At 51.5% G+C, this 25,187-nt stretch overlaps 1 protein-coding gene across 2 annotated transcripts; it reads right to left on the bottom strand.

Moving 5' to 3' along the window:
- On the bottom strand, positions 1 to 25,187 carry CAPN1 (calpain 1). Of its 2 annotated transcripts, none has more exons than XM_065881302.1 (22): positions 25,111 to 25,187; positions 23,895 to 24,162; positions 23,671 to 23,740; positions 23,288 to 23,406; positions 21,588 to 21,721; positions 21,332 to 21,500; positions 20,415 to 20,498; positions 19,979 to 20,064; positions 19,548 to 19,622; positions 19,250 to 19,410; positions 6,734 to 6,915; positions 5,831 to 5,842; positions 4,829 to 5,040; positions 4,686 to 4,725; positions 4,044 to 4,109; positions 3,900 to 3,957; positions 3,045 to 3,109; positions 2,577 to 2,645; positions 2,232 to 2,310; positions 1,492 to 1,608; positions 1,131 to 1,189; positions 1 to 759 (listed from the first exon to the last, which is right to left on the bottom strand). In XM_065881302.1, exons 2-22 carry the CDS (start codon positions 24,159 to 24,161, stop codon positions 733 to 735), a joined length of 2,151 nt encoding a protein of 716 aa, XP_065737374.1. In that variant the 5' UTR covers position 24,162; positions 25,111 to 25,187; the 3' UTR covers positions 1 to 732. The 2 variants fall into 2 exon arrangements, with proteins under 2 accessions (XP_065737374.1, XP_065737373.1); XM_065881301.1 differs by lacking the exon at positions 25,111 to 25,187 and adding an exon at positions 24,896 to 25,020.

Raw genomic sequence — 25,187 nt, 5'->3', positions numbered from 1 at the left:
TGGGGCCGTTTCCTTTATTATTTGGGGTTTCTCTGCATGGAAACATGAGACTGCCCCACCCCATGCCCAGGTGCCTCTGGCATCCCCATAGGTGGTACATCAGTCCCCACAGAGGCCCCTTTAAAATCACCAATATAAAAAAGGAGGGAGGGAGGGAGGGAAGGCCTGACCACCCCGCAGGGCTGGGGGGAATGTGGGGCAGAGGGGGGCACTGGCTTTGGCACAGGAAGGAACAGGCATTCATTCCCAGCCCTGCGGAGGACGCCCCAGCTGGGAGGGCGCTCCGCACCGCTAGACGGCAGGCTGTGCAGAGCTAGTGGTTATAGTTTAAAGGCTGCAGCTGGGGCGTGGTGGGCTTGGGGGTGGAATGGGTGGCCTGTGGAGGGAGGGGAGGGGACACATCAGGATGTCCAGAGGCCTGGGGCCGTCAGCTCCCCCTGGGGCCCCATGTGAGGCAGGAACTAGCAAAAGCTGCCTTCCCAGTTTGGCAACCAGAGGGGCTGGGGGAGCCCATCTGAGCCCGTGGCCAGTGGAGGCAGGGAGGGCCACACAGCTCTGCCCGGAGCAAATGAACCGGGGCGGCCGGGAAGTGAGGACAAGGAGGACGAGGCCGCCTCCTGCTCCAAGGAAGGCACTTGCAGCTGGCAGGGCCTGGTGTGGCGTGGCGGGAAGGCACGGCCCGGCAGACGAGGAGGGCAGAGAAGCACAGCAAGGGGCTTGTGCAAGAGCCCCTCATGCGAACATGGTCAGCTGTAACCACTGCCAGGCAGAGAGAGGGTGGAGAGAGGGGTCAGCCAGGGCAGAAACCCCAAGTCTGGCCTCCCACCTCCATGGCTCAGGAGTCACCATCTCCTCACCCCCCTGAGGGCAGGTGGGAGAGGGACCCTCCCGGGGAGGGGGCAGGGCACTCCCTTACCTCCTCCACCCCTGGGAGCCCAGGCTGCTGGCTCCTGTACAGGCCTCCAGGGGTCTGGCCCATCCTCCCCAGGACCCAGACACCCAAGCGTGTCCTTGCAGGACCCAGGTGGCCGGCCTTAGGGCTGGCGCTGAGGCCGCAGCCTCCAGCCCAGGAGGGTAAGAAAACACTGCCCCTGAGCACCTTCCCCAACCGGACCGGAGGACAGCCCCACCTTAAACAAGTCAAAGGTCACGACTCCATCCAGATCCGTGTCCAGAGTCTTGAAAAACCCTGTGTGTTCAAGAAATGATGAACCGGGGCTGAGAACTCAGTGGGACCTTCAGGCAGGGCCAGGGCCAGGGCCAGGGCCAGGGCCAGGACCAGGCCCCACCTCCTGCCTCACCCCCACCTTCCCACAGCGCCGCAAGCTCTCACCCTCACAGCCGGGGAGCAGCCCTTCCTGCTGCTCGAGAGCCCCCTCCAGAGTTCCCACCCAACTCCGTGTCGCCTGGCACTCAGCCTGCCTGGACCCCACCTCCCCGAGACCCTCGTTGGGGACTGAGCTGGAGGGGGAAGCCGACGGGGACACTCACGGAACATGGTCTCCAGCCGCACTAGGCAGCACACGAAGTTATCGAAGTCCACAGCCAGGTCGGGTTCCGAGTAGCGGGTGATGATGAGCTCGTACAGCTTCTTGTTGAGCTTGAAGCCTGGCGCAGGAGAGCAGGTGAGGGCCAGGGACGTGCAGCCGGGCCAGAGGGGGCGGAGAGGGGGACTGAGGCTGGGCAGGGTGAGCCCCAGGGCTGGGGGGCATGAAGACCTCCTGGGCAGGGCCTCGAGCTGGGCAAGTGCTGGTCCAGAGGGAGCTTGAGGACCCAGACTGCCCCAGGGAAGCAGGTGCTGGCCATCAGGGCCCAGGGTCCAGTTTCATTTGTTCTGAATGCCCTGGCCTCATCCTGACATGGGACTGAGGACGAGCCCTGCGCTGCTCCCTTTGGAAGTTCTGGAGGCCAGCTCCACTCCTCCCTGGCTGTGTGGCCTCAGGCCAGTCACTACCCCTCTCTGAGATGCACTTTTCTCTGCTCAATGGGATACTAAAAGACCCTATCCTCATGAGGCTGCAGTCAGAACAAAAGGAAATGCCGATAAAGCGCTTGGCTCAGTCACCAGGAGAAAAAGGCAGTAGATGGCTGTTACAGCTTCACCACCATTGCCATCACCCCCCCAGGGACAAGGGCTAGTGGGTGGGCCACCGCCCTGGGTAGCTGTCAGAGAAGCGAGCCAGGGCCATCTCCCTGGGGCTCCACGAGTGCCACCAGCCCTCAGGCCTCACCTGCAGACTCGATGGCCATCCGCATCTCGTAGGCACTCATGCTGCCCGACTTGTCCAGGTCAAACTTCCGGAAAATTGACTGGCGGGGGGGTGGGGGTGGGGGCGGGGGGCAGAGGGTGAGGGCTTGGCGAGCATCCAGCCCTTCCCGTCTGCCCAGGGTGGAGGGCTGACGAGGGTGGAGGGGAGAGGCCCGAAGGGGGTCAGCCACTGGGATACGTGGGCTCGGAGAGGCAGACCCAGGGCAAGGGCCTAGTCCACACAGCTGGTCTGGGAGCCGGAGCCCGGCCGCCCGCTGTGACTGAGGCCGCAGAGGAGGGGAGGGTGCTGCCAGCAGGGACCACCTACCAGGTAATTCCGGATGCGGTTCCACAGGATGTTGAACTCCACCAGGCCCAGCTTCCCGTTGCCGTCACGCTGGGCGGCCATTAAGAAGAAAACTCCACAGCTTAAACCAGGCACTGGGTGAGTGAGCACCGGGGAGAGCAAGACGAGGAGGGGGAGGGGAGAAGGGGCAGGAGCCCGCAGACAGCTGCCTGGGGCCAGGCCTGAATCGGGGTGGCTAGAAGGGGCGCAAACAGAGCACCAGCCTCAGGGTCACCTGCAGACGAGGCCCTGCCAGCCTCTCACTCAACACAAGCCTGTGCCTCGGTCCCCACCCCACCCCGATCAATGGGAAGATGCCAGGAAGGAACTGGTCTGTCCACACTTATCCCTTTCTCTGAGCTGCTCCTGGAATGGGTCACCCAGGGCTCTCCCCGTGCCTACATCCCACCCCAAAGGCCGGTTCAGGAGGCAAAAGCAAAGGGAGGATACGTCCATGAGGTTCACCATGCTGCGGCAGGACTCCAGGCTGAAGCCCTTGGTCCGCAGGTCTTTGTCTGCAAGAAAAACCAGTCCCAACACCTCAACCCAGCCAGCTTCCTGGGCCTGCCCCGTGCTGGGCACACTGGTGGGACAAGGGTCCGGGAGGCACCATTTCTGTCCCCTAGTGTGTAAAATCTAGGCTAGTAGGTATGTAGGATTGTTTCCATCAACAGAAAAAAGAGTTTAAGGTATTTTAGCAGTCAAGCCGGTGTCCCAACAGGTACGTCAACACCACCATCAGACCCGAGTGAAAAGGAACAGTGCTAAGTATAAGTGAAAGAAACACGGTAGAAACATGCAGCATAGGTGGTCACGGCAGGGGTGGGGTTTGCTGCAGGCCCCGAAGGGTGAGAAGAGCAGGAGAGGGGCTCTGGGCTGAGGGAACAGCATGGACAGAGGTCGGAGGTGAGAGGTTAGAGGCGGGGGCAAAGGGAAGGTTGAAGGGTGGTTGCCTTCAGTTTTGCACATCGGGGAGTGAAGCCGGCCACCTGCCTTCTGGGAGGAAGGGGCACCCACACACTGGCCCTAAGGTGCTGTCAGCCGGCGAAGCCTCTAACTACACCAGGCACCGCGCTCAGGCACGGAGAGCAGCAAGACGGCATGAGGAGTTTGGGAGGAAAAAGGGGGTGAGCAGGGCTCAGAAAGGTGGTGGAGGGTGCCCCACCCACGGAGACCAAGGGGTTGGGCTCAGCCCAGGGTGGGAGCAGAAGGCGAGATTCTGGAGTTTGGAGGAACGGAGGTGGGGGTGTAGGGGTGTTGGGAAGCAGGGCATGGGGTGGAGAGCAGCCACTCAGGGACGCTCACGTTTGCCGATGATCCTGTTGAGGATGGTCTGCAGCTCCTTGACGCTGATCTCCATGTCCTGGGGGAAGAGGGAGGATGGCACCCACTCTGGGGAAAGGCTGCCCCTCGGTGCTCCCGACCGCCCGTCCACCACGCCCAGCCTACCTCCCCTGCCAGTTGTCTGAAGAGGGATTTGAAGTTCTCATCAATCTCCTCTTCTGAGAGTACTTTCTGGATGGAGAAGCGGGGGAGAGCAGGTCAGGGGCACCCCAGCCTGGCCCCTGCATGGGCAGCTGCTGGAGGCAGGGCTGGGACCACTCATCAGCTATGTGTCACTTCACCTCTGAGCCTCACCCTTCTCATCTGTAAAATGGGAACCTGGCCCCTGCTCTATCCCTGTCCAGGCCTCTGTGGCCTAAATGTGGAGGGTGAAGGTCAGCTCAGTGATGAACAGTGAGGCTTTGATTCCCTGCTGCACGACCTTGGGCAAGTTCCTTAACCTCTCTGAACTTGAGTTTCCCAATGAGAGGGTAGTGACAGCACCCTGACACACCTGTTATGGAGGAAACGGGGTGACCCAGGTAAAGAGCTCAGCACAGACCCAGCAGAGAGCAAGAACCCAGGGACCCTGTGCCATTATTATGACAAAGTCCTTTGCAAACTGTAAAGTGCTGGGCAAATGAGGGATTAGTATTACTCTTACGGCTCCTGCCAGGAGGGGCTCTGCGCTGCCAGCCGGAGCCCAGGGCACAGGACACCCAGGGTGAGGGAGAGGAGGAGGGTGGCCGGTGGGGGCAGGGCACGTACCTCGTCAGGGAGATTGGCCTGGATCTGGTCATCCAGCTCTCTGCAGAGGGTGGGGAGACAGGGGGCCAGTTAGCAGTGGTGGGGGGGGCAGGAGGGGCGTTGGGGGGGGCGCAGAGAGCGGGGTGGGGGGCCCTTCTACTCACTGGGTCCCAGCGCTCTTCTCTGAGAAGAAACGCAGCACAAAGTCGCCCTCCTTGTTGGGCTCGAAGGTGGACGGCACCACCACATACTCCCCGGGTGGCAGGCGGAAGCGGGTGCTGACTTCCCGCAGGTTGATGAACTGCTCGGAGCGGGCCCGAGACGCGTTGGCCAGGAAGAAGTCCCGCTTCAGGTGCACGGCCGGCCGGCCCATCAGCTGGCAGGAGGGAAGGAGGGAGCGGGGGCTGCAGCTGCCCGCTCAGCCCACCCTTAGGGGCTGCCCCCAGACCCAGATCCAGACCCAGAACCAGACCCAGATCCAGACCCCAGGCTCCAGGTTCTGGCCAAGCGGCTGGAGAGCTGTGTCACGGCTCCGTCACCCACAGGCTACCCGACCCTGACAAGTCACAGTGCTTGTTGCCTCATCTGTAAAATGGGGGTAACAGCCCTGCCTACTGCACCAGGTGGAGGGGAGGAGACACCACGAGGTGAATGTAGATACCGTGACACCATGAAATAACTTTCTCGTTATCCTTACCTGGAGCTTCCCCTGTGTCAGACACCGCAGGGCCTTTCACGCGTCACCTCACTTAACGCTCATGACAACTCATTTTACAGACACTGACGCCAAGGCTTAGAGCCTAAGCAACTTGCCCAAGGGTCCAGGTCACTCAGCCCACTACCAACCTGCCCCTAACCAGCACCCCAGACGGCCTCAGTGTGAACGGTGAGACAGGAAGAGCCTCACGGGTGCGTGCCAGGTGGGGCTCTGAGGGCCAGGGTTCCAATCCGGCCCCCTTACTTATTACCTGCTCTGACCCCCAGGAGGACGGTGTTTGCTCTGCCCTGAACAGCAGGCAGGGCTGGGGCGCTGTGTTAGCCCCACGGTGAGGAGACTCCTTAGCTCTCTACGTGCGGGCTTGCCGCCGTCCTGCTCCCTCCGGGCACCATTGGGCCGTGTGTGTTCAAGGGTGTGTAAATCCAGGCGAGCCAGATGCCACACCTACCTCCGGAGGGACCTGCCAGAGAGACGAGGGAAGTCAGAGATGCTGGCCTGGCCCAGGGGCAGATGCTGTGGTGTGTGCTGGGCAGCGGCCCTGAGTTCTTAAGATGAAAATGATGGGATGAAGAGACCAGGAGACAGGGTCCTGGACAGGGGCCAGTGTGGACCCAGACCTGTATTCATGCCAGAGAGGGACCCCAGGACCCCAGGAGGGAGGCCCAGGCAGGGCCCTCTGTCCCTGGAATGCCCTGCACCTCAGCTCTGAACCAGAGCCTCCAGGACTGCCCCATGGGGCGGCCAACTGCAGAGTCCTCCGGCCCAGGGACGCTGGAGGTCCACCCCAATCTGCTACAAGGGGCCGTGGGCCTGGGCTGAGGCTGCGACTGTCCTCTATCCCCACCAGGGAGATCCAGAAGTTTCTGTCTTGAATACAGCGCGTGAAGCGGGGCCCTCCGTGGCCAGCCTCTGCATACATACTTCCAAGACAGGGAGCTCACTACTCCTTCAGGAGACCACTTGCCCGCTTCTTTCCGAAACTGAGTCAAAGTCTTTCTCCCAGGTGTCAGCTAAGGCAGATCCCTCTGCCCAAAAGCAGCCATGCAGCCTCTAAGGACAGGGGAGAACTGCAGAATCTTCCCCTCTCCTAGCTAAACATCTTCCTCATCCTCCATCTGCCTCACGGGATGAATTTTAGGCCCCCGGCTGCCCCAGTCCTGGCGGAGGGCCTCAGCAGGTGCCTCCCGAAGGCTCAGTCTAGGGCAGCGTGCCTCAGGGGTGTGACTGGCCCCAGTCGGCTCTGGATGGGCGGGCGCCGCCTTGTCCTCTGGCGCCCCTGGCGCCCCCTGGCGGAGCTTTCCGGGAGGCCGCTTTCTCTGCCGGGTGCTGGGCGATCTGCCCGCTCGCTCACCTCGTAGACAGCGAAGCCTATGGTCTCCATGTCGCGGCCAAATCGGCGCTCCCTACGGCGGTGCTTCTGCATGAGGGCGAGCAGGAAGCTGCAGCCTGACTCCCGACTCCTATAGTCGTCGTCGTCCGGGTCATCCGTCTCCTCCAGCCGGATCTTGAACTGGGGGTTCACCCAGAAGGTGGCTGCAGGAGGTAGGGAGGCAGGATCAGAGGAGAAGCAGAGCAGTGCCCCCAAGCCTTCCCTCCCCCATGTTTTCATTCATTCAACAAATTTTACTGTGGCCACCGTGTGCCAAGTGACAGATGTGCCACAGGGACACACAGAGTCCCTGCCCTCATGAGCTCCCATTCCAGAACGAAGCGGAGGCAAAGCATGAACAAGTCAGGTTAGTTAATGGAACAATTACAAAGAAAGCAAGCTGAAGTCGGGCAGGGAAGGAATCTTCGAGGTGACATTTGAGCCTAGGAAGCCTAGGCAGAGGGAGAAGAAAAGACCCACACCTGGGGCTCCAGTGAGCACAGGGGATCCAGGGAGGTTGGCAGACGTTGGTGGAAGCAGGGTCGGTGATAAGAAGTGTGGACTGAATCAAAGACCAGAAGGACTCCCTGACTGGTTTACACTGGGAGGGGCATGACTGGATCAGGATTTTAGAAGGTGGCTGAAGGAACTTCCCTGGTGGCGCAGTGGATTAAGTTTTCATGCTCCCAGCACAGGGGGCCCGGGTGTGAGTCCTGGTCAGGGAACTAGATCCCACATGCATGCTGCAACTAACAGTTCACATTCCACAACTAAGGAGCCCTCCTGCCGTAACTAAGGAACCCGCCTGTTGCAACTAAGGAGCCGGCAAGCTGCAACTAAGGAGCCCTGGAGCCGCAACTAAGGAGCCTGCCTGCTGCAACTAAGACGTAGCGCAACCAAATAAATAAATATTAAAAAAAAAAAAAAAAGAAGGTGGCTGCTGTGTGGACAGTGACTTAGAAGAGGGCGAGAGAAAGCAGGGTCTGAGAGGAGGCCACTGAGCTGCAAGGGCTGAGGGGGACTCGCATTTCTGGCAATTTAGCGATTCAGCTGCCTGAACAATCCTCCTGACTAAAACAGCCAAGCGCCGGAGAGAATATGCAAAACTTCTTTTTAAAGGCACCAATAAGTCCAGCATTTCCCCCTCCCCACATACAAAATTAACATTAATCAAAAAAAGAGATAATAAGCAAGGATGTGGGGACTTCCCTGGTGGCGCAGTGCTTAAGACTCCGCCTGCCAATGCAGGGGACATGGGTTTGAGTCCTGGTCTGGGAAGACTCCACATGCTGCGGAGCAGCTAAGCCCGTGCACCACAACTACTGAGCCTGTGCTCTAGAGCCCATGAACCATAACTAATGAGCCTGTGTGCCACAACTACTGAAGCCCACACGCCTAGAGCCTGTGCTCCGCAACAAGAGAAGCCACTGCAATGAGAAGCCCGTGCACTGCAACCAAGAGTAGCCCCCGCTCTCCACAGCTAGAGAAAGCTTATGCACAGCAGTGAAGACCCAACGCAGCCAAAAATAAATAAATTTATTTTTAAAAAATTTAAAAAAATAAGCGAGGATGTGGAGAAATCAGAACCTCAAGCATAGCCGGTGGGAATGTAAAATGGTGCAACTACTTTGCATAATAGTCTGGCAGTTCCTCAAATGGTAAAACACAGAATTACCATACGACCCTGCGATTCCACTCCTCTGGGGGTGTGTGTGTGTGTATATCCAAGATTAATGACAACATACACCCACACAAAAAACATGTGACTGTTCCAAGTAGCATTATTTATAATTGCCAAATGGTAGAAACAACCCAATTTAAACAAAATGTGATATAACCAAACAATGGAATATTATTCAGCAATTAAAAGGAATGGAGTACTGACACATGCTACATAACATGGATGAACCTTGAAGACATTATGCTAAGTGAAAGAAGCCAGTCACAAAGGACAACGTGTTGTATGATTCCATTTATATTAAATTATTGTCGGGAACAAGCAAATTCATAGAGACAGAAAGTAGATTAGTGGTAGCCTGGAAATGAGGGGGAGGAGGGGCTTGGGAGTAACAGCCAGGGGGAAAAGGTTTTCTTTTGGGGGTAATGAAAACGTTCTAAAATTGATGTAATAATGGGCGCACAACTCTGTGAACATAGTAACGGCCACACTGTAAACGGGTGAATTATGTGGTATGTGAATTATATCTCAATAAAGCTGTTTTAAAAAATGGAAACTGGGAGCCATGAAAGGTAAATAATGCCAAAGGATTTCTGCAGACTCCTAGAGGTCTTGAGTCCTGCCTGGGCTCAGGGGCAGGAGATAAGGTCCAGTAGGAGGTCACAGCCATAAAACTGGAAGCCCCGTGAGGAATGCCAGCAGTGCAAGTGTGAAAGAAAAATAAAACCACTGGGAGGAAGTAGAACGTTCTCTGAGGATTTATAACCACAAGCCAGCCTTCTCATGAGCTTGCAGATTTAATTCATGCTGCCCATGAGGTCAAAAAAAAAACCATTAAGGAGAAAATTTATTTTTAAGAGTCCTGGGTCGGGAGTATCCCAGGTGACTGGCAAAAACACTAGAGGAACTTAACTTCATCCAATAACTCAAACAACTCCTGAAGATAAACTTCTGGCAGAAACACTAGAGGAACTTAACTTCATCCAATAACTCAAACAACTCCTGAAGATAAACTTCTGGCAGAAACACTAGAGGAACTTAACTTCATCCAATAACTCAAACAACTCCTGAAGATAAACTTCTAGGTCAAATAAGCCAAAAACCTCAGAAGGTTGAGAACCAGCAGCCACAACGGATGAACCTCACGATGGCTGAGGATGAGCAGCGACAAACAACTCACCAAGACTTCAGATACTGAGATGATCAGACACAGAATATGAAAGCCTAGGCTTACTATACTTAAAGAAATAAATGAGACGCTTAAATATATGAGCAAGGATGAACAGATCAGAAAAAGAGCCATTAACACTTCCAGAAATAAATTTTTCAAGTGAAATTAAGTATTTGTTGGAAGGATTAACCAACAGCAAAAAAGAAAATTTGCGCGTTGAGAATGGATCTAAAGAAACTACCCAGGATGCAATCCAGGGACATTCAGAGATGGAACATTTAAGAGATGTTAAGAGATCTTGAGGGTTGACTGAGGGGGTCCAGCTTACATTTGATTGGCATTACAAAAGAAGAAAATAAAGAGAGTAGGAAGGTGATATTCTAAAAGATCATGGCTAACAATTTTCTAGAATTGTTGAAAGACATCAATCTTCATACACAGGGAGCTCGACAAATCCAAAGCATAATAAAAAGAAATCCCCACCTCAACACATCATGGTCAAACTGTAGAATATCAAAGAAAAAGAATCTTAAAAGAGAGAAAAGACAAACCATTTCAGAAGGCATGGTAGACAGACTCCCGACCCACACAGTGACAGTGGAAGCACAGTGAAGAGTAATATAGCATATTCAGGGAAGTGAAAGTAATGTCAACTCAGAGCTCTATATCCAGAGAATTGTCAAGAATGAGCACACTATAAAGGCATTTTATACAAGTACTGAGAAAGTTTATCACCAAAAGACCCTCAGTAAAAGAAATTCAAAAAGATATATTTCAGACAGACAGAAAATGATCTCAGATGAAAGGTCTCACCGTTCATGAGAATAGTGAGCAAAAATACGGATATTATGTGGGTAATCAAACAAATACAGGCTATATCAAATAATGGGGATGATGATGGTGCTAATTTAGGACAGGCAGCAAACTGTTAAGAATTAAAATACTAGCTAAGGATAGCAGATTGAACAAAGGGAGGGTGTGATCCAACTTAAATATTCTCAAGTCTTTACATTATTCAGGTGGAGGGTAAAGATACTGATCAACTAACTTTGGAACTTATTAGGCAAGCTCTTCTGTCTTCCAAACACTCAGAGGGAAAAACAAGCAAAGAGAAAAGAAAAAATTCAACCCAAAAGAAGGCATAGCAGGAGGGACAAATCGAAAATGCATAGTAAGTCTGCTGAAATAAATACAAATATATCAGTAATCACTATGAATGTAAATGGATTAAACTTTCCAATCAAAGGACAATGTTTTCCAAATTCAGCTATTAAAAAAATCAGTTATATGCTATTTATGAGAGATAACTAAAACACTGGGCTATAGAAAGATCGGACATCAAACGGTATAACAAGACATACCACAAAAGCACTAGTAGAAACTAAAAGAAAACTGCAACAGCATAGTAACACAGACTGAAACAGACTTGGATGTAAAAAGAATTACTAAAGATGAAGGTGGTCACCAGATAGTAAAAAAAAAAAAGTTTAATTCACTAGGAACTTATATCAATTTTAAACTTGATACACCTAGCTCAACATATGCAAAGAAAAATAACTGACAGAAATAAAGGGAGAAATTGGCAAAGCCAGCAAGATGGTGTGAGATTTTATTATCCCTCTTCCAATAATGGATAGATTAAGCAGACAAAGTAATCAATAAGTTTGATATAATAAACAATTATAGAAGATTCCCCCTAACATTCAGAGAACAGTATACTGGTCAAGAGAACAGACTCCAGGTTCACACTGACAGGGTTCAAATCCCAGCTCTGCCCCTTATTAGCGACTTTGGCAAACTGCTTAATCACTCTGTCTCACTTTCCTTATCTGTAAAATAGTGATAATGTAGTACATCCCTCATAGGGTCAGTGTGAAAGTTAAGCAGGTTGTTATATTTAAAATATTTACAGGAGTGCTAACACAATATATGTGTTAGCCAGTCTTTTCAAGAACACGTGAATATGCATGAAAACTCACCACATGCTGGGCCATAGCACCAGCTTCTGTTTATTTCAAACCTATGATCTCATATAGATCATATTTTCTGACTGCAAGGAAATTAAGTTAAAAATCAACAATAAAATAATAACTGGGAGGTTTGATTATTGATTCAATCTCTTAAGTGTTACAGGTCTATCCAGATATTTTATTTTTCTTGAGTCAATTTTCATAGTTTGTTTCTTTCTAGGAATTTGTCAGTTTCATCTAGGTTATCTAATTTGTCATACAATGGTTCACAGTATTTTCTTATAAATCATTTATTTCTGTTGGGTTGATAGTGATGTTCTCTCTTTAATTCCTGATTTTAGTTGTTTGAGCCTTCTTGTCTTTTTTCTTGTTCAGTTTGGCTAAAGGTTTGCACTTTTTGCTGAGCTTTTCAAAGAACCAACTGTCGGTTTCATTGATTTTTCTCTATTGTTTCTCTGTTTCATTTATTTGGCTTTCTTCTGCTTGCTTTGGGTTTAGTTTGCTCGTTTACTAGTTTCTTAAGGTGGGAAATTAGGCAATTGTTTTCAGTTGTTTCTTTTTCAATATAGGTACACAGTGCTTTAATTACTATTCTATGTGATTTCTCATTTACATTACTATTTCTTTTGATAAACTAACTCATTCTACGGGGCCAGCATTACCTTGATACCAAAGCCAGATGAAAACATCACAAGAAGAGAAAATTACAGACCAGTAACATTTATGAATATCAATACAAAAATCCTCAACAAAATACTAGCAAACCAAATCCAACAGTATATTAAAAAGATTACATACTATGAAATAGGATTTATCTCAGGAATGCAAGAATGGTTCAACATAAGAAAATCAACCAATGTAATACATCATGTTAATAGGACAAAGGGAAAAAAAAAAACACATGACCATCTCAACTGACATGGAAAAGGCATTTTACAAACTCCAAAACAAATTCATGATAAAAATATTCAGCACTTCCCTGGTGGCGCAGCAGTTAAGAATCCGCCTGCCAATGCAGGGGACACGGGGTTCGAGCCCTGATCTGGGAAGATCCCACATGCTGCGGAGCAACTAAGCCCATGCGCCACAAATACTGAGCCTATGCTCTAGAGCTCACGAGCCACAACTACTGAGCCTGCATGCCACAAATACTGAAGCCCATGTGCCTAGAGCCCGTGCTCTGCAACAAGAGAAACCACTGCAATGAGAAGCCCGCACACCACAACAAAGAGTAGCCCCTGCTTGCTGCCAACTAGAGAAAGCCCGTGCACAGCAATGAAGACCCAGTGCAGCCAAAAATAAATAAATTAAATAAATAAATTGTTTTAAAAATTCAGAAATTTAGGAATAAAAGGGAACTTCCTCAACATTATAAAGGGCATTTATGGAAAACCCACTGCTAATATCATACTCAGTGGTGAAAAAAAAAAAAAAAAGAAAGCTTTCCCCCCAAGATCAAGATGCCCACTTGCACCACCACTATTCAACATTGTATTGGAAGTTCTAGCTAGAGCAATTAGTCAAGAAAAAGAAAAAGTATCCAAATTGAAAAGGAAGAAGAAAACTATCTCTACTTGCAAATGACATTATCTTGTATATAGAAAAACCTGAAGAATCCATAAGAAAGTTTAGAGTTAATAACAAATTCAGCAAAGTTGCAGATTACATTAGAATATAAAAATCAGTTGTGTTTCTATACACCAACAATGAAAAAATCCAAAAAGGAAATTAAGGAAACAATTTCTTTATAATAGCATCCAAAACTATAAAATACCTAGGAACAAATTTAACCAAGGAGTTGAAAGACTTGTACACTGAAAATTACAAAACATTGCTGAAACAAATTAAAGAAGACATAGAAAAGTCAAAAGACATATCTTCATGGATTGGAAGACTTAATATTATTAAGAGATCAATATTACCCAAAGTGATCTTCAGAGTCAATGCAATCCTTATTAAAATCCCAACAACCTTTTCCCACAGAAGTGAAAAGCAGATCCTCAAATCCATATGGAATTGTAAGGGGCCCAGAAGCCAAAACAATCTTGAAAAAGAACAAAGTTGGAAGACTCACACTTCCTGACTTCAAAACTTACTACAAATCTATAATAATCAAAATGGTGTGGTACTGGAATAAAAATAGACATACAGACTAAAAGAACACAACTGAGAGTCCAAAAGTAAACCCATACATAAATGGCCAATTGATTTTTGACATGGGTGCCAAGACCATTCAATGGGGAAAGAAAAGTATTTCAACAAATGATGCTAGGACACCTGGGTTTCCACAAGCACAAGAAATAAGTTGGGTACCTATTTTACACCATAAACAAAAATTAACTCAAAATGGATCAACAACCTAAATATAAGAGAGCTAAAATCATAATGGTCTCAGAAGAAGACACAAAGATAAATGACCATGGATTTGGCAATGGATTCTTAGATTATGACACCAAAAGCATGAGAAACAAAAGGAAAAAATAAAAATTGGGCTTCATCAAAATTAAAACCTTCTGTGCTTCAAAGGACACTATCAAGAAAATGAAAAGACAACCCACAGAATGGGAGAAAATACATACAAACCATCTACCTCATAAGGCTCACATCCAGAATATATAAAGATATATATATATATATATATATATATATATAAAATATATGAAAAGACAACCCGATCTAAAAATGGGCAGGGCTTCCCTGGTGGCACAGTGGTTGAGAGTCCGCCTGCCGATGCAGGGGACGCGGGTTCGTGCCCCGGTCCGGGAAGATCCCACATGCCGCACAGCGGCTGGGCCCGTGAGCCATGGCCGCTGAGCCTGCGCGTCCGGAGCCTGTGCTCCACAACGGGAGAGGCCACAACAGTGAGAGGCCCACATACCGCAAAAAAAAAAAAAAAAAAAAAAAAAAATGGACAGAGGAACTGAATAGACATTTTTCCAAAGAAGACATACAGATGGCCAAAGAACACATGAAAAAATCCTCAACATAACTAATCAACATCACAATGAGATTTCACCTCACACCTGTCAGAATGGCTATTATTAAAAAGACAACAAATAAGTGTTGGCAGGGATGTAGAGAAAAGGGAACCCTTGTGCCCTGTTGGTGGGAATGTAAATTCGTGCAGCCACTATGGAGAACATGGAGATTCCTCAAAATGGAATTCCTCACTATGGAGATTCCTCAAAAAATTAAAAATAGAACTACCATGATATCCAGCAATTCCACTCCTGAGTATTTTTCCAAAGAAAATGAAAACACTAATTCAAAAAGACAAATACTGGATGATTTTGTTTATATGTGGAATCTAAAAAAACAAAACAAACGAAAAACCACAGCTAAACAGTAACAGAGTCAGAGATACAGAGAACAAACAGGTGGTTGCCAGAGAGGAGGGGGAGAGAGAGAGAAGACAAATAGGTAAGAGAGATTAAGAGGTACAAACTTTCAATTACAAAATAAACGAGTCACAGATATGAAATGTACAGTGTGGGAAATATAATCAGTAGTTTTGTAATATCTTTGTATGGTGACAGACGACAACTAGATTTATTGTAGTGATGGTTTTGAAATGTACAGAAATATCGAATCACTATGTTGTGGACCAGGAACTCACATAGTGTTGTAGTTCAATTATCCTTCAAAAACAAACAAACAAACAAACTCATAGGAAAAGAGATCACATTTGTGGTGATCAGAGGCAAAGGGTGGGGGCAGAGGGAATTGGATGAAGGTGGTCAAAAGGTATACATTTCCAGTTTTAAAGTGAATAAGTGCTAGGGCTGCAATGTACAACATGATAAACAGAATTCACACTGCTATACGTTATATATGAAAGCTGTGCAGAGAGTAAACCCTAAGAGCCTAAGAGTGCTCATCACAAGGAAAAGATACATTGTTTCTATTTCTTTAATGTTGTATCTATGAGACGACAGATGTTCACTAAACTTACTGTGGTCATCATTTTATGACGTATGTGAGTCAAATCATTATGCTGTGCGTCTTATACAGTGCTGAATGTCAATTACATCACAATAAAACTGGAAAGGAAAAAAGATGTCATAAAGTCTAAAAATAAATCCAAAGAAAGCAGAGGAATGAGATAACGAGCAAGAAAGCAAAGATTAATAATATAGAAAAAAAACTAAAAAGGATCAGTAAAGTAAAAAAATCATTTCTATTTAAAGACTGATATTGACAACCCCCTCACAGGATTAGTAAAAACAAAAGAGACAATGCCAACAAGCAACATTACCAATAAAAGAGATGATATCATTGCAGATGAGGTATCGTATATTAAGCATGACTTCACGCTAATAATTGTGAAAACAATATGCAAAGGATCAACTTCTAGAAAATAAAACTCATCAAAAGAGTCTCAAGAGGAAATAGAAGACCTGAATAATTCAATCACCATTAAAGATACTCAATAACAAAAGTTAATCTTCACACAAATAAAAGAGCAGGCCTGACAGCTTTATAGACCAGTTCCACCAAACATTCAAGCAAAAAATCATACCCACCTTATGCAAACTCTTCTAGAAAACAGAAAAAGAGAAAACATTTCCCAGTTCACTTTACCAGCCAAATACAGCACCAATACCAAAACCAGACAAGGTAAGTATGAGAAAGGAAAACTATAGGCAAATCTCAGTCATGAGCATGGATGTAAAATTATTGTATAAAAAAAGTTATGTCATGACTCTGGTTTTCTTTTTTTTTTTCTTTTTTTTTTTTGTGGTACGCGGGCCTCTCACTGTGTGGCCTCTCCCGTTGCGGAGCACAGGCTCTGGACGCGTAGGCTCAGCGGCCATGGCTCACGGGCCCAGCCGCTCCGCGGCATGTGGGATCTTCCCGGACCGGCGTAGGAACCCGTGTCCCCTGCATCGGCAGGCGGACTCTCAACCACTGCGCCACCAGGGAAGCCTGACTCTGTTGTTTTTAATCTCAGGAATGTAAGGTTAATTTAATATTAGAAAAGTGATCAGTGTAACTTACCTTTTTAACAGATAGAAGACAAAAGCTAATTCTAATAATAAAGTATTTAATAACGTTAAGCTTCATTAATCTGATAAAAGGTGCATACAAAAATGAAAACAAGGGGCTTCCCTGGTGGTGCAGTGGTTAAGAATCTGCCTGCCAATGCAGGGGACACGGGTTCAAGCCCTGGCCTGGGAAGATCCCACATGCCGCGGAGCAGCTAAGCCTGTGCGCCACAACTACTGAAGCCTGAGCGCCTAGAGCCAGTGCTCCACAACAAGAGAAGCCACCGCAAGGAGAAGCCCGCAAACCGCAACGAAGAGTAGACCCCGCTCACTGCAAGTAGAGAAAGCCTGCACACAGCAACGAAGACCAAACAAAGCCAAAAATAAATAAATAAATGTATAAACAAAACCAAAAACCTAGAGTAGAAAAGTTTTTAGTGATGAAATCTACAGTCAACATTTACTAGTAAAAACTTTTCCTTTGGGCTTCCCTGGTGGCGCAGTGGTTGAGAGTCCGCCTGCCGATGCGAGGGACAGGGGTTCGTGCCCTGGTCCGGGAAGATCCCACATGCCGCGGAGCGGCTGGGCCCGTGAGCCATGGCCGCTGAGCCTGCGCGTCCGGAGCCTGTGCTCCGCAACGGGAGAGGCCACAACAGTGGGAGGCCCGCGTACAGCAAAAAAAAAAAAAAACTTTTCCTCTGAGAGAGGGGTAATACCAGGACATAGCCAGTGTTAGTCAGCATGCTGCAGGCCTGGCCAGCACATTAAACAAGAAAATGCAACAAAAATAATAAGAATTGGAAAAGAAACAAATTCATCACTATTCTCAGATGCTATACTGTCAGTTAGAAAAGCAAAAAGGATCTACAGAAAAATGAGTAAAGTTAACTACTGTTTAACAAGTTTGCTGGATACAGAATAAACTTAAAAGGTCAGCTGCATGCTACAGTATCAGCAACTACTTGGGAGAGGTAATTTTAAAAGAGATACCATTTACAACAGCAACAAGATGATAACGTATCTAGGAATAAATTTCAACAGATGTATAAGCCCTTTATGAGGAAAGACATTAAAGAAGGCCTAAATAAATAAAGAGATATACCACATTCCTGGATAAGAAGATTCAAAATTGTAAAGATGTCAATTCTCCCCAAATTGGTCTGCAGAGTCAACCCAATTCCAAAGTAAAATCTCAAAAGGGGCTTTTTGTAGGACTTGGTAAACTGATCCTAAAATTCACATAGAAAAAACAAAAAAAGGAGCACGAAGAGCTAAGAGGCTCCTGAAGAAAGAATTCATCCTGTCCAATTTCAGGACTTATAAATCTATAGCTACTAAACCAATGCACTCTTGGCAGTGGGACAGGCCAAGGGACAGAAAAGCAACTCAGAAACAGACCCGCACATACGTGGGAACTGTATGACGGGGCTGGCGTTGCAGGGAAAGGATAGACTTCTCAATAAGTGGTACAGGGAACAGTGGTCATCTGTTTGGGGAAAAACTGATGAAATTAGATCCCTGTGAGGGAGAAGAATGCTTGAAAACAGAGGGCTGTGAGCCAGCCTGAGAACTGCTAACAGGGGCAGGTCATGAGAGCAGAGCTGTAGTGGTGGACGCGGCACAGCCGAAGCTGGCCAGTGAGACGCTGCAGCATCGGGGTGGGGTGGAAGCTGGACTGGAGGGGGTTAAACGCTGAACTGGAAGCGAGCAAGGAAACGCTGAGGGCGGCACTGCTGAGAAATTTCACTTTGAAGGGGAGCAGAGAAATGGGCGGGGGAGTGGGTCGAGAGACAGGTGACGGTTCTGAGGCCGGCAGTTCTCTCATCACGACACAGAGTGAGAGGTGACAGATGAAAGAGCGGGAGGCTTTCAGAGTGAGGGAGAAGGGAGTCTGGAGCAGAGGTGCGGGGTCCCCACGAGCAGGGATAGTTCTGCCACTGTCCCGGGTGGCAAGGCAGCAAAGGCGGGCACAGGTCCAGTCAGGCTGGGGGACTTGGGGGTGGGAATGGGACGGGTGTCCCATGAAATCATATGAGAGTGACAGTGGAGGCAGGTCTGAGGAGAGAGTGGGAACGTACTCATACGAGCTGCTGGGGTCATGCAAAGTGCACGACTGAGGTTTGCGTCTGTGAATTTACAGGGAAAATACTGCCCCAGGTGTGTAACTTCTCTCCAGGCACAGTCAGCGGTTCTGGAGCCGGTGGAGAGGGTTCAACTAGGGTTATGGGGCAGAGGGACAAAGGGGCCGGGAAACTCAAGCGTTTGCAGGGGGAAGATTAAAATGGTGACTCCAACCTGGTAAGGATGAGGACTCTAGCCTGGTAAGAAGAGAAGGCGAGATGGGAGAGGAAGGATACCCCACGGATGTAGACGCCCAGGGAAAGGTGACAGAGAATCAAGGAGGGAGACAGTGGGCCAGGAGGAAGGTCTTGGAATGAGGAGTGACAGGAAGGTGGCTGGACGGCAACGAAGCTTTCTCCCCTCGTCAGCACTCTGGCTCAGACCCCAGCAAGGGAATCAAATGTGGCTCTTTGGAATTTACAAGGACATTCAATATTTCATCCTCAAAGCAAACTCACGAGGTCAGCACAACTACCGCTACCTTACAGGCAAGGAAACTGAGGCTCAGAGAGAAGACATGTCCGGGGCAGCAGGGCCCAGACCCGCCCCCCTGCGCTCTCAAGGCCACGTCACCTGGGTAGTTGCGGCAGCCCCCCGCGGTGCTCCCCCGCCGCCAGGTGCCCTCGTACAGGGTGGTGTTCCAGTTGCGGAACCTCTGGCTCTTGAGCGTGTCGGGCGTCAGGTTGCAGATCTCCAGGCGGGTGAACTCACGCATGAAGTCTCGGAAGGACATCCTGGGGGGGTCGAGGTGAGAGGTGAGCCAGGGCCCCCTGCCAGGGCACCGAGGGATGTGGCACGGCTGGGTTTGGGGGGATTGGGAGCTGGGGTGCCTGTCCCCAAGAACGGCCAGACTGAAGAGGGGGCTGCTCACCAGAACTCCCCGTCCTCCATCTTGACCCGGAGCTGCTCCCGAACATAAGGGTCTACGTTGTTCCACTCCGGGGAGCTGTGGGGAAAGGGCACTGCCAGGGGCTGCCGGCCACTGACCTGCCCAGCCTCTGTCCCTGAGGCCTGTCCTCCCCTGGCCCGGGTCAGGAGGCCTCCTCCAGGCCAAGTCCAGAGATCCCAGTCCCAGTTGTCTTATAGGGGCCGGGTCAGATGCCCCAAGGATGCTCACAGGCTGGGCACAGCGGCCCGCACAGCCTGAGCTCTGTCAGGGCAGTCCTCAGACCCAGTCACATGCAGATGGGCCCCTCTGTCCAATCCTGAGCCCACCCTGGGCTGGCAGAGCCCCCAGCAGAAATGCCAGTGGCACTGAACAGCCTCCCCCAGCCTCCCTGGCCAGTGTCCGTGGCCCCTCACCCGTCACTCCAGGCTCCTGTCCACTCCACCTCGCCCCAGGGGTTCCGCATCCGGATCAGGTTCACCATCTGGCCCTGGTAGTTCACCTGTTCCCCAGAGCTCCCATCAGTGCCTGCTTCTGGTACACACTTTTAGCACCCCTTCCCTCCACCTCACCCTCGCCGAGCCCAGCTCAGCACCCAGCACCCACCATGGGAAGCACAGCTGAGAAGTCTGATGGGGAGTAACCTGCTGAAGAAGGCAGCTATGTGCACAAACTAGAGTAAGTCAGGGGGGGCACAAGATAAACATCTCTGGATGAGAGTCCCCAGGAGATAGAAAAGGTGCTGCAGGAGGTCAAAGGAAGAGTCGGCCTCTCCCACAGCCCTGGCCACAGGCCAGAGAGACAAGGAAGCAGGAATGGCCCTGCAGGGAAGACCTCCATGTGGGGCAGTACCTGCTTGGCCCCGGTCACAGAGTAGGCATGGCCCTTCACTAGCTTCTTGAAGGTGACAGCCTCCATATCCAGAATGCTGGAGATCTGCAGAAAGACGCACATACTATGGCCAGTGTCCCCATCCGCGGTCAGGAGATGAACCCCGAGTCTTGGCGCTCCCTTGCACACACAACAGCTATGCAAAGTGATAGGCAGGAACCCTGACCCCATCTCAGCCCCTGGAAGGGGTGCTGCCTGCTACTCCACCAATGTTACCACTGGTGGCGGGGCCTGGGCACCCCACTGACACTGCTTTTGGCCACAGCTGGCCACACCCTGTGCAAACATGCATGAACACACACATACAGCCATGCATAGCCCCTCGCCTCACCACAGAGCCACGAGGTCCTCAGAGGACCTCGTGTGGAGGGACACAGCGAGGCGGAGAACAGACTAGAGTCGGGTAGGACTGGGGAAGAGCATGGGGGCGGGGCTGGAGTGGAGGATGCAGTGATGGTGGGGGTGGAGGCTGACATCAAGGATGAAGGAGGTCTGAGGATGAGTCGTGGGAACAGAAAAGCAACTGAGGGAGTGAATGGAGTACGGGAAGAAGCGGGGGCCCACGGGAGCCGGCACTAGGAAGGAGCTGAGTTCTGAGGCTGTGAACTGGAGAGCGGACAGGCAAGGCCTTAGATGACAGGAACAAGGAGCTGAAGTGAGGAAAACAAGCTGAGGTCTGAGGCTTTGGGGACCAGGATGACGCCAGGCATGGAGGTGGAAGATGGGACTGAAGTGATGGGCGTGGCTGGGTGAGGATCCGGGGATGGTGTGAGGTGAAGGATGGGGTCTGGAGCCAAGCCTGCAGCGAGTCTGAGGCTGGGCTGGGTAGGGAAAGGGAGCCACTAGGAGGCTCAGGTCACCGGATGGAGGGCACTCACATCAATGGAGCAGCCCAGCAGGGAGCCTCGCTCCAGCGCCTTGAGGATGATGCTGTAGAGGTCGCTGGGCGCCTTCCGCAGCTCGTACCATTCGGTGACCCCACCTGTGAAGTCCTCAAAGCCCTCGGAGGTGCTGCCTCCTGAAAGGGCCTCGTAGCTGCCATTCACCCTGTGGGAGGCCCCGGTCAGCACTCTGTACCAAGCGGGACCCCACACTCTGGGGGTGGCCTGGAGCTCTCGCTGGGCCCCTACTCACTTGGCATAGGCCTTCTCCAGCAGAGCACTCCAGAACTCGTTACCTTGGGCAGAGTGCACGAACACCAGCTTCCCGTCCTTGGTGGGCAGCAGGTCATCCACCACCACGTCCACCCACTCCCCAAACTGCCACAGCTGGGGGAAGAGAAGCATAGTGAGTACCTGCTTTGAGATCCCCGGGGCCTGAGCTCAGGACTCAGCAGCTCTCCCACTTACTAGATACCTGATTCTAGGTCATATGTCCTAGACACGGGATCTGAGCCAGTTATCCTCTCTGAGCCTCACCTTCCCTCTCCACAAAAGGGAATGGCAATGCCTTCCTCATGGGAAAACTAAAGAAGATTAGGAAGGTAGTTTTTAGGGCAGCATTGTTGATATTTTTTGAAACAGACCAAGGGATGGAGAGGTTGCAAAGCCCTTGGGCCTTGGCTCTCCCGGAACCTTTTAAGGCCATGACCCCTGCCTTTCCCCCTCCCCATTCTAGGCCATGGTGTGTGTGTGTGTGTGTGTGTGTGTGTGTGTGTGTGTGTGTGTGTGTGTGTGTGTGTGTAGGCCATGGTGTGTGTGTGTAGGGGGGCTGTGGATACCTATGTAAATTAGGTGTGGAATAAAAATGTGTCATCCAGATCCTTCAACCACAAGGTGGACAGCAAACCGCAGGGTTTGCTTCATAGATGCCTTGAGGGCCAAGTTTCCCAGAGAGGTAGGAGTCGGCCCGCCGAGGCCAAAAGTGACTCAGTGCTACGGCATTGGCATTCGGGGCTGTGTGTGTGCGCGCCGAACAAGGGGGCGAGGGGAGGAGGTGGGCCCACCGCACTGTCTGTGAGGGAGCGAACGGGCCAATCAGAGGCCGGGGAGGAGCGGATTGGTGGAGTGAGGGGAGAGGGTGGGGAAAGGGCGGTGAGGCCACGCCCCGGTGGGCCAACGCTGGCAGGTGCCGCACTTGGCCACAGTAGTTGCCACCGCACGGTGGGTCCTGTAAGTCAAGCCTTAGGCGCCGAGGCCGGTGAGGACGAGGTAGGGCAAGGGGCTCCCTGGCTAGGCGGAAGGAGAGGACACTGGGGCCAGAGATTCTCATCCAGGCTTCCTGGGGGTGTGTCTCTCCCAAAACCAGCCTACTGAGAATTCATTAGTGTGATTTGAAAAATGGGCCCTGTGCGCAAACAACATCAGGAAACGCTGGTTTAAATAGGCTTAATCCCGAGTCTTTCTTTTCTGCAAGGCTCTCTAAGAGGCTGGCGATTGCCAAAGTGCAGGCGGAGCTGGGAGTGGGTGGGTGGGTGGACTGATGCCAAGGGTGTATGTAGATGGCCACATGTGCTGGTCGGTTTTCCCGGCAGAACACTCTCTGTTTCTCAGATAGGGAAACTGAGACCCTGAGGAGGAAAAGGATTTGTCCCACAGGATATAACACAGAGATCTTTCTACTCTTCTAAGCACTTTTCTCCCCCGATGTGCACAAGCATCCAGGAAAGCTGCCAGCCGAAATACCTGTCCAGCCGTTTCACACATGACAGGTTCTCACACATGACGGATCGGAGATGGAATCAAGAGGTCACACACAATACTTTCGAGAGGGAGGGCTGGCCCTGCAAGGTGTGGCCCTGAGCCACCCTAACTTCAGTGTCCCCACCACCTGCAGTGCCTGCTACCCCTCTCTCCCTCACCCCCCTTGCCCAAGGTGCATGTGGGGCTCCTCACCTGGAAATGGAAGATGCCGACGTAGCCATCCTGGAAGCTTTGGCCATGTGGAACCACTCGGTGCAGGAGGGTGTCATTGAGGGTAAGGGAGGCGATGGCCGCCAGGAGCCAACAGTCCCCTGGGATGGGAAAGAGCCACGTCAGGCCTGCTCTACCAATCTGCGCCCAATGGTGCACACGAGTGCCATGCTGGGGAGAAACGGGTTCCCTGGGCAGGGCTCCCCTCAACTTACAGAAAAGACCCAGGAATCTGGGCAAACCAGCCCCAGCACTGATAGCCAGAGCCCGCTTGGGCTTGCAGAAGGGAGGGGCCGAGGCAGAGCAGGAAGGAACGGGTATAGGGAACTACTTTGGAAAAACACTCAAAATGCCCCAGGGCCTACCCAGTGCTCCCTGGCAGATATCTGTGCGGGTGGCTCCATCCACGATGAACTGGGGGTTTGAGAACAGCTCCTGCAAGAGACCCAGAGTCCTGTCTCTGGGCCAGCCCCTCCTAGAAACTGGAACCCAGGTACCCCAGACCCCACTCTAGGGACCTGGAGTCCTATTCCCACTCCTCACCCAGGAAGGGGGTAAACTGAATCCCACCCAGGGTGGCCCCTCTCACCGTGGGACGCTTCCACTTGATGCCATAGGTTTTGGAGGAGTTAGGGCCCAGGTCCTTGAAGCCCAGGCTCTGGGGCACTGGGGGGAAAGCCTCATCACGGAAGAGGGCCCCACTCTGCAGGCAGTGAACCCGCAGCTGATCATAATCCTGGCCCAGGTACTTGATGGCGTTTTCATGGCGGCCCAGGCCCAGCTCCTTGGCCCGCTGCTTTTGCACTTGTGCAGACACCCCGGTGCAGTACACCGGAGTGATGACCTCCTCAGCCATCCTGTGGGAGAGATGGGCCTGCTCAGAACCCAGGCCTTCCCAGGACTAGAGCTGGGACTCCTGTCTGCTAACACTGCTTTCCTTCCTCCCCAGACCTGGGGTTCCCCCCGCGACTGCTCCTCTCACTGAATCAGGGCTGCCACCTCCCTTTGCTCCCAGAACCCTGGAGAGGGGGCTTCCCATCCCCCCAGGTATGGTGGCCACCATCTCCCTACCCCCACCCAGTGCTACCACCTCTCTTTTCCCAGATGCCCGTTGTCCTGGGTCTGCAGTCCTGTGGTCAGCCAGTCAGGTTGGGGAAGGGCGGAGCCCGAAATAACACAAGGAACCAGGAAGGTGGGAGACCCGAGGGAAGGCCTCTGACCGTTTGCCTGCCTGTAACCCCCCTCCTCAAACTAGCCGAGCTCCCGTACACTGGCCCCTTTCCCTGGCTTGGGGGCTGAGTACTCCAGGCAGTCGGGGTCCCCCTCCCCAAGCTCCTGAGACAGGTTGAATGATCAGGGCTGCTGCGCTTCAGTCCTTCCCCCTCCGGCCCTCCCCCAGCCCAGCGCAGCCCGGCCCCTGGAGGCAGTGAGGAACGCAGGCTGGGGCGGGCGCCGGAGCTGTGCGGCTTCCCCAGCCCCTGCCCCAGTCCCAGGCACTCAGAGAGCCCGGGGTAGAGGTAGCCCCTCAGCCCGGGAGCGGGAGCAGTGGCCAGGCTCCGGGAACAGCGGCCCGGCCACCCACCTCCTTACCTGGGGGAGGAGTGTTCGGGGGGTCGCTGCGGTCCCTGCGGCTGGCTTTCCCGGTGGCAGCTGAGGACAGGGCCCAACCAGGAAGAGCGCTCCTCCCCGCCCTCCTCCTGCGGCCCCTCCGCCCTCCTCCCTCCCTCCCTCCTTCTGCCCCTTCTCTTCCTCCTCCTCGGGCTCCAGGCCCGCTTCCTCTCTGCCCTCCCTTATCTCTCGGGCACCTTCTCAGACTATCTCTCTAACTCACGGTGTCTCCCCGCCCCTCCCTCCGCAGACGCCGGGCCAACTGCGCGAGAGG

Source organism: Phocoena phocoena, chromosome 8, assembly GCF_963924675.1.
Source record: "Phocoena phocoena chromosome 8, mPhoPho1.1, whole genome shotgun sequence".
Classification (NCBI taxonomy): Eukaryota; Metazoa; Chordata; class Mammalia; order Artiodactyla; family Phocoenidae; genus Phocoena; species Phocoena phocoena.
This window is presented reverse-complemented; position numbering and strand designations above follow the sequence as displayed.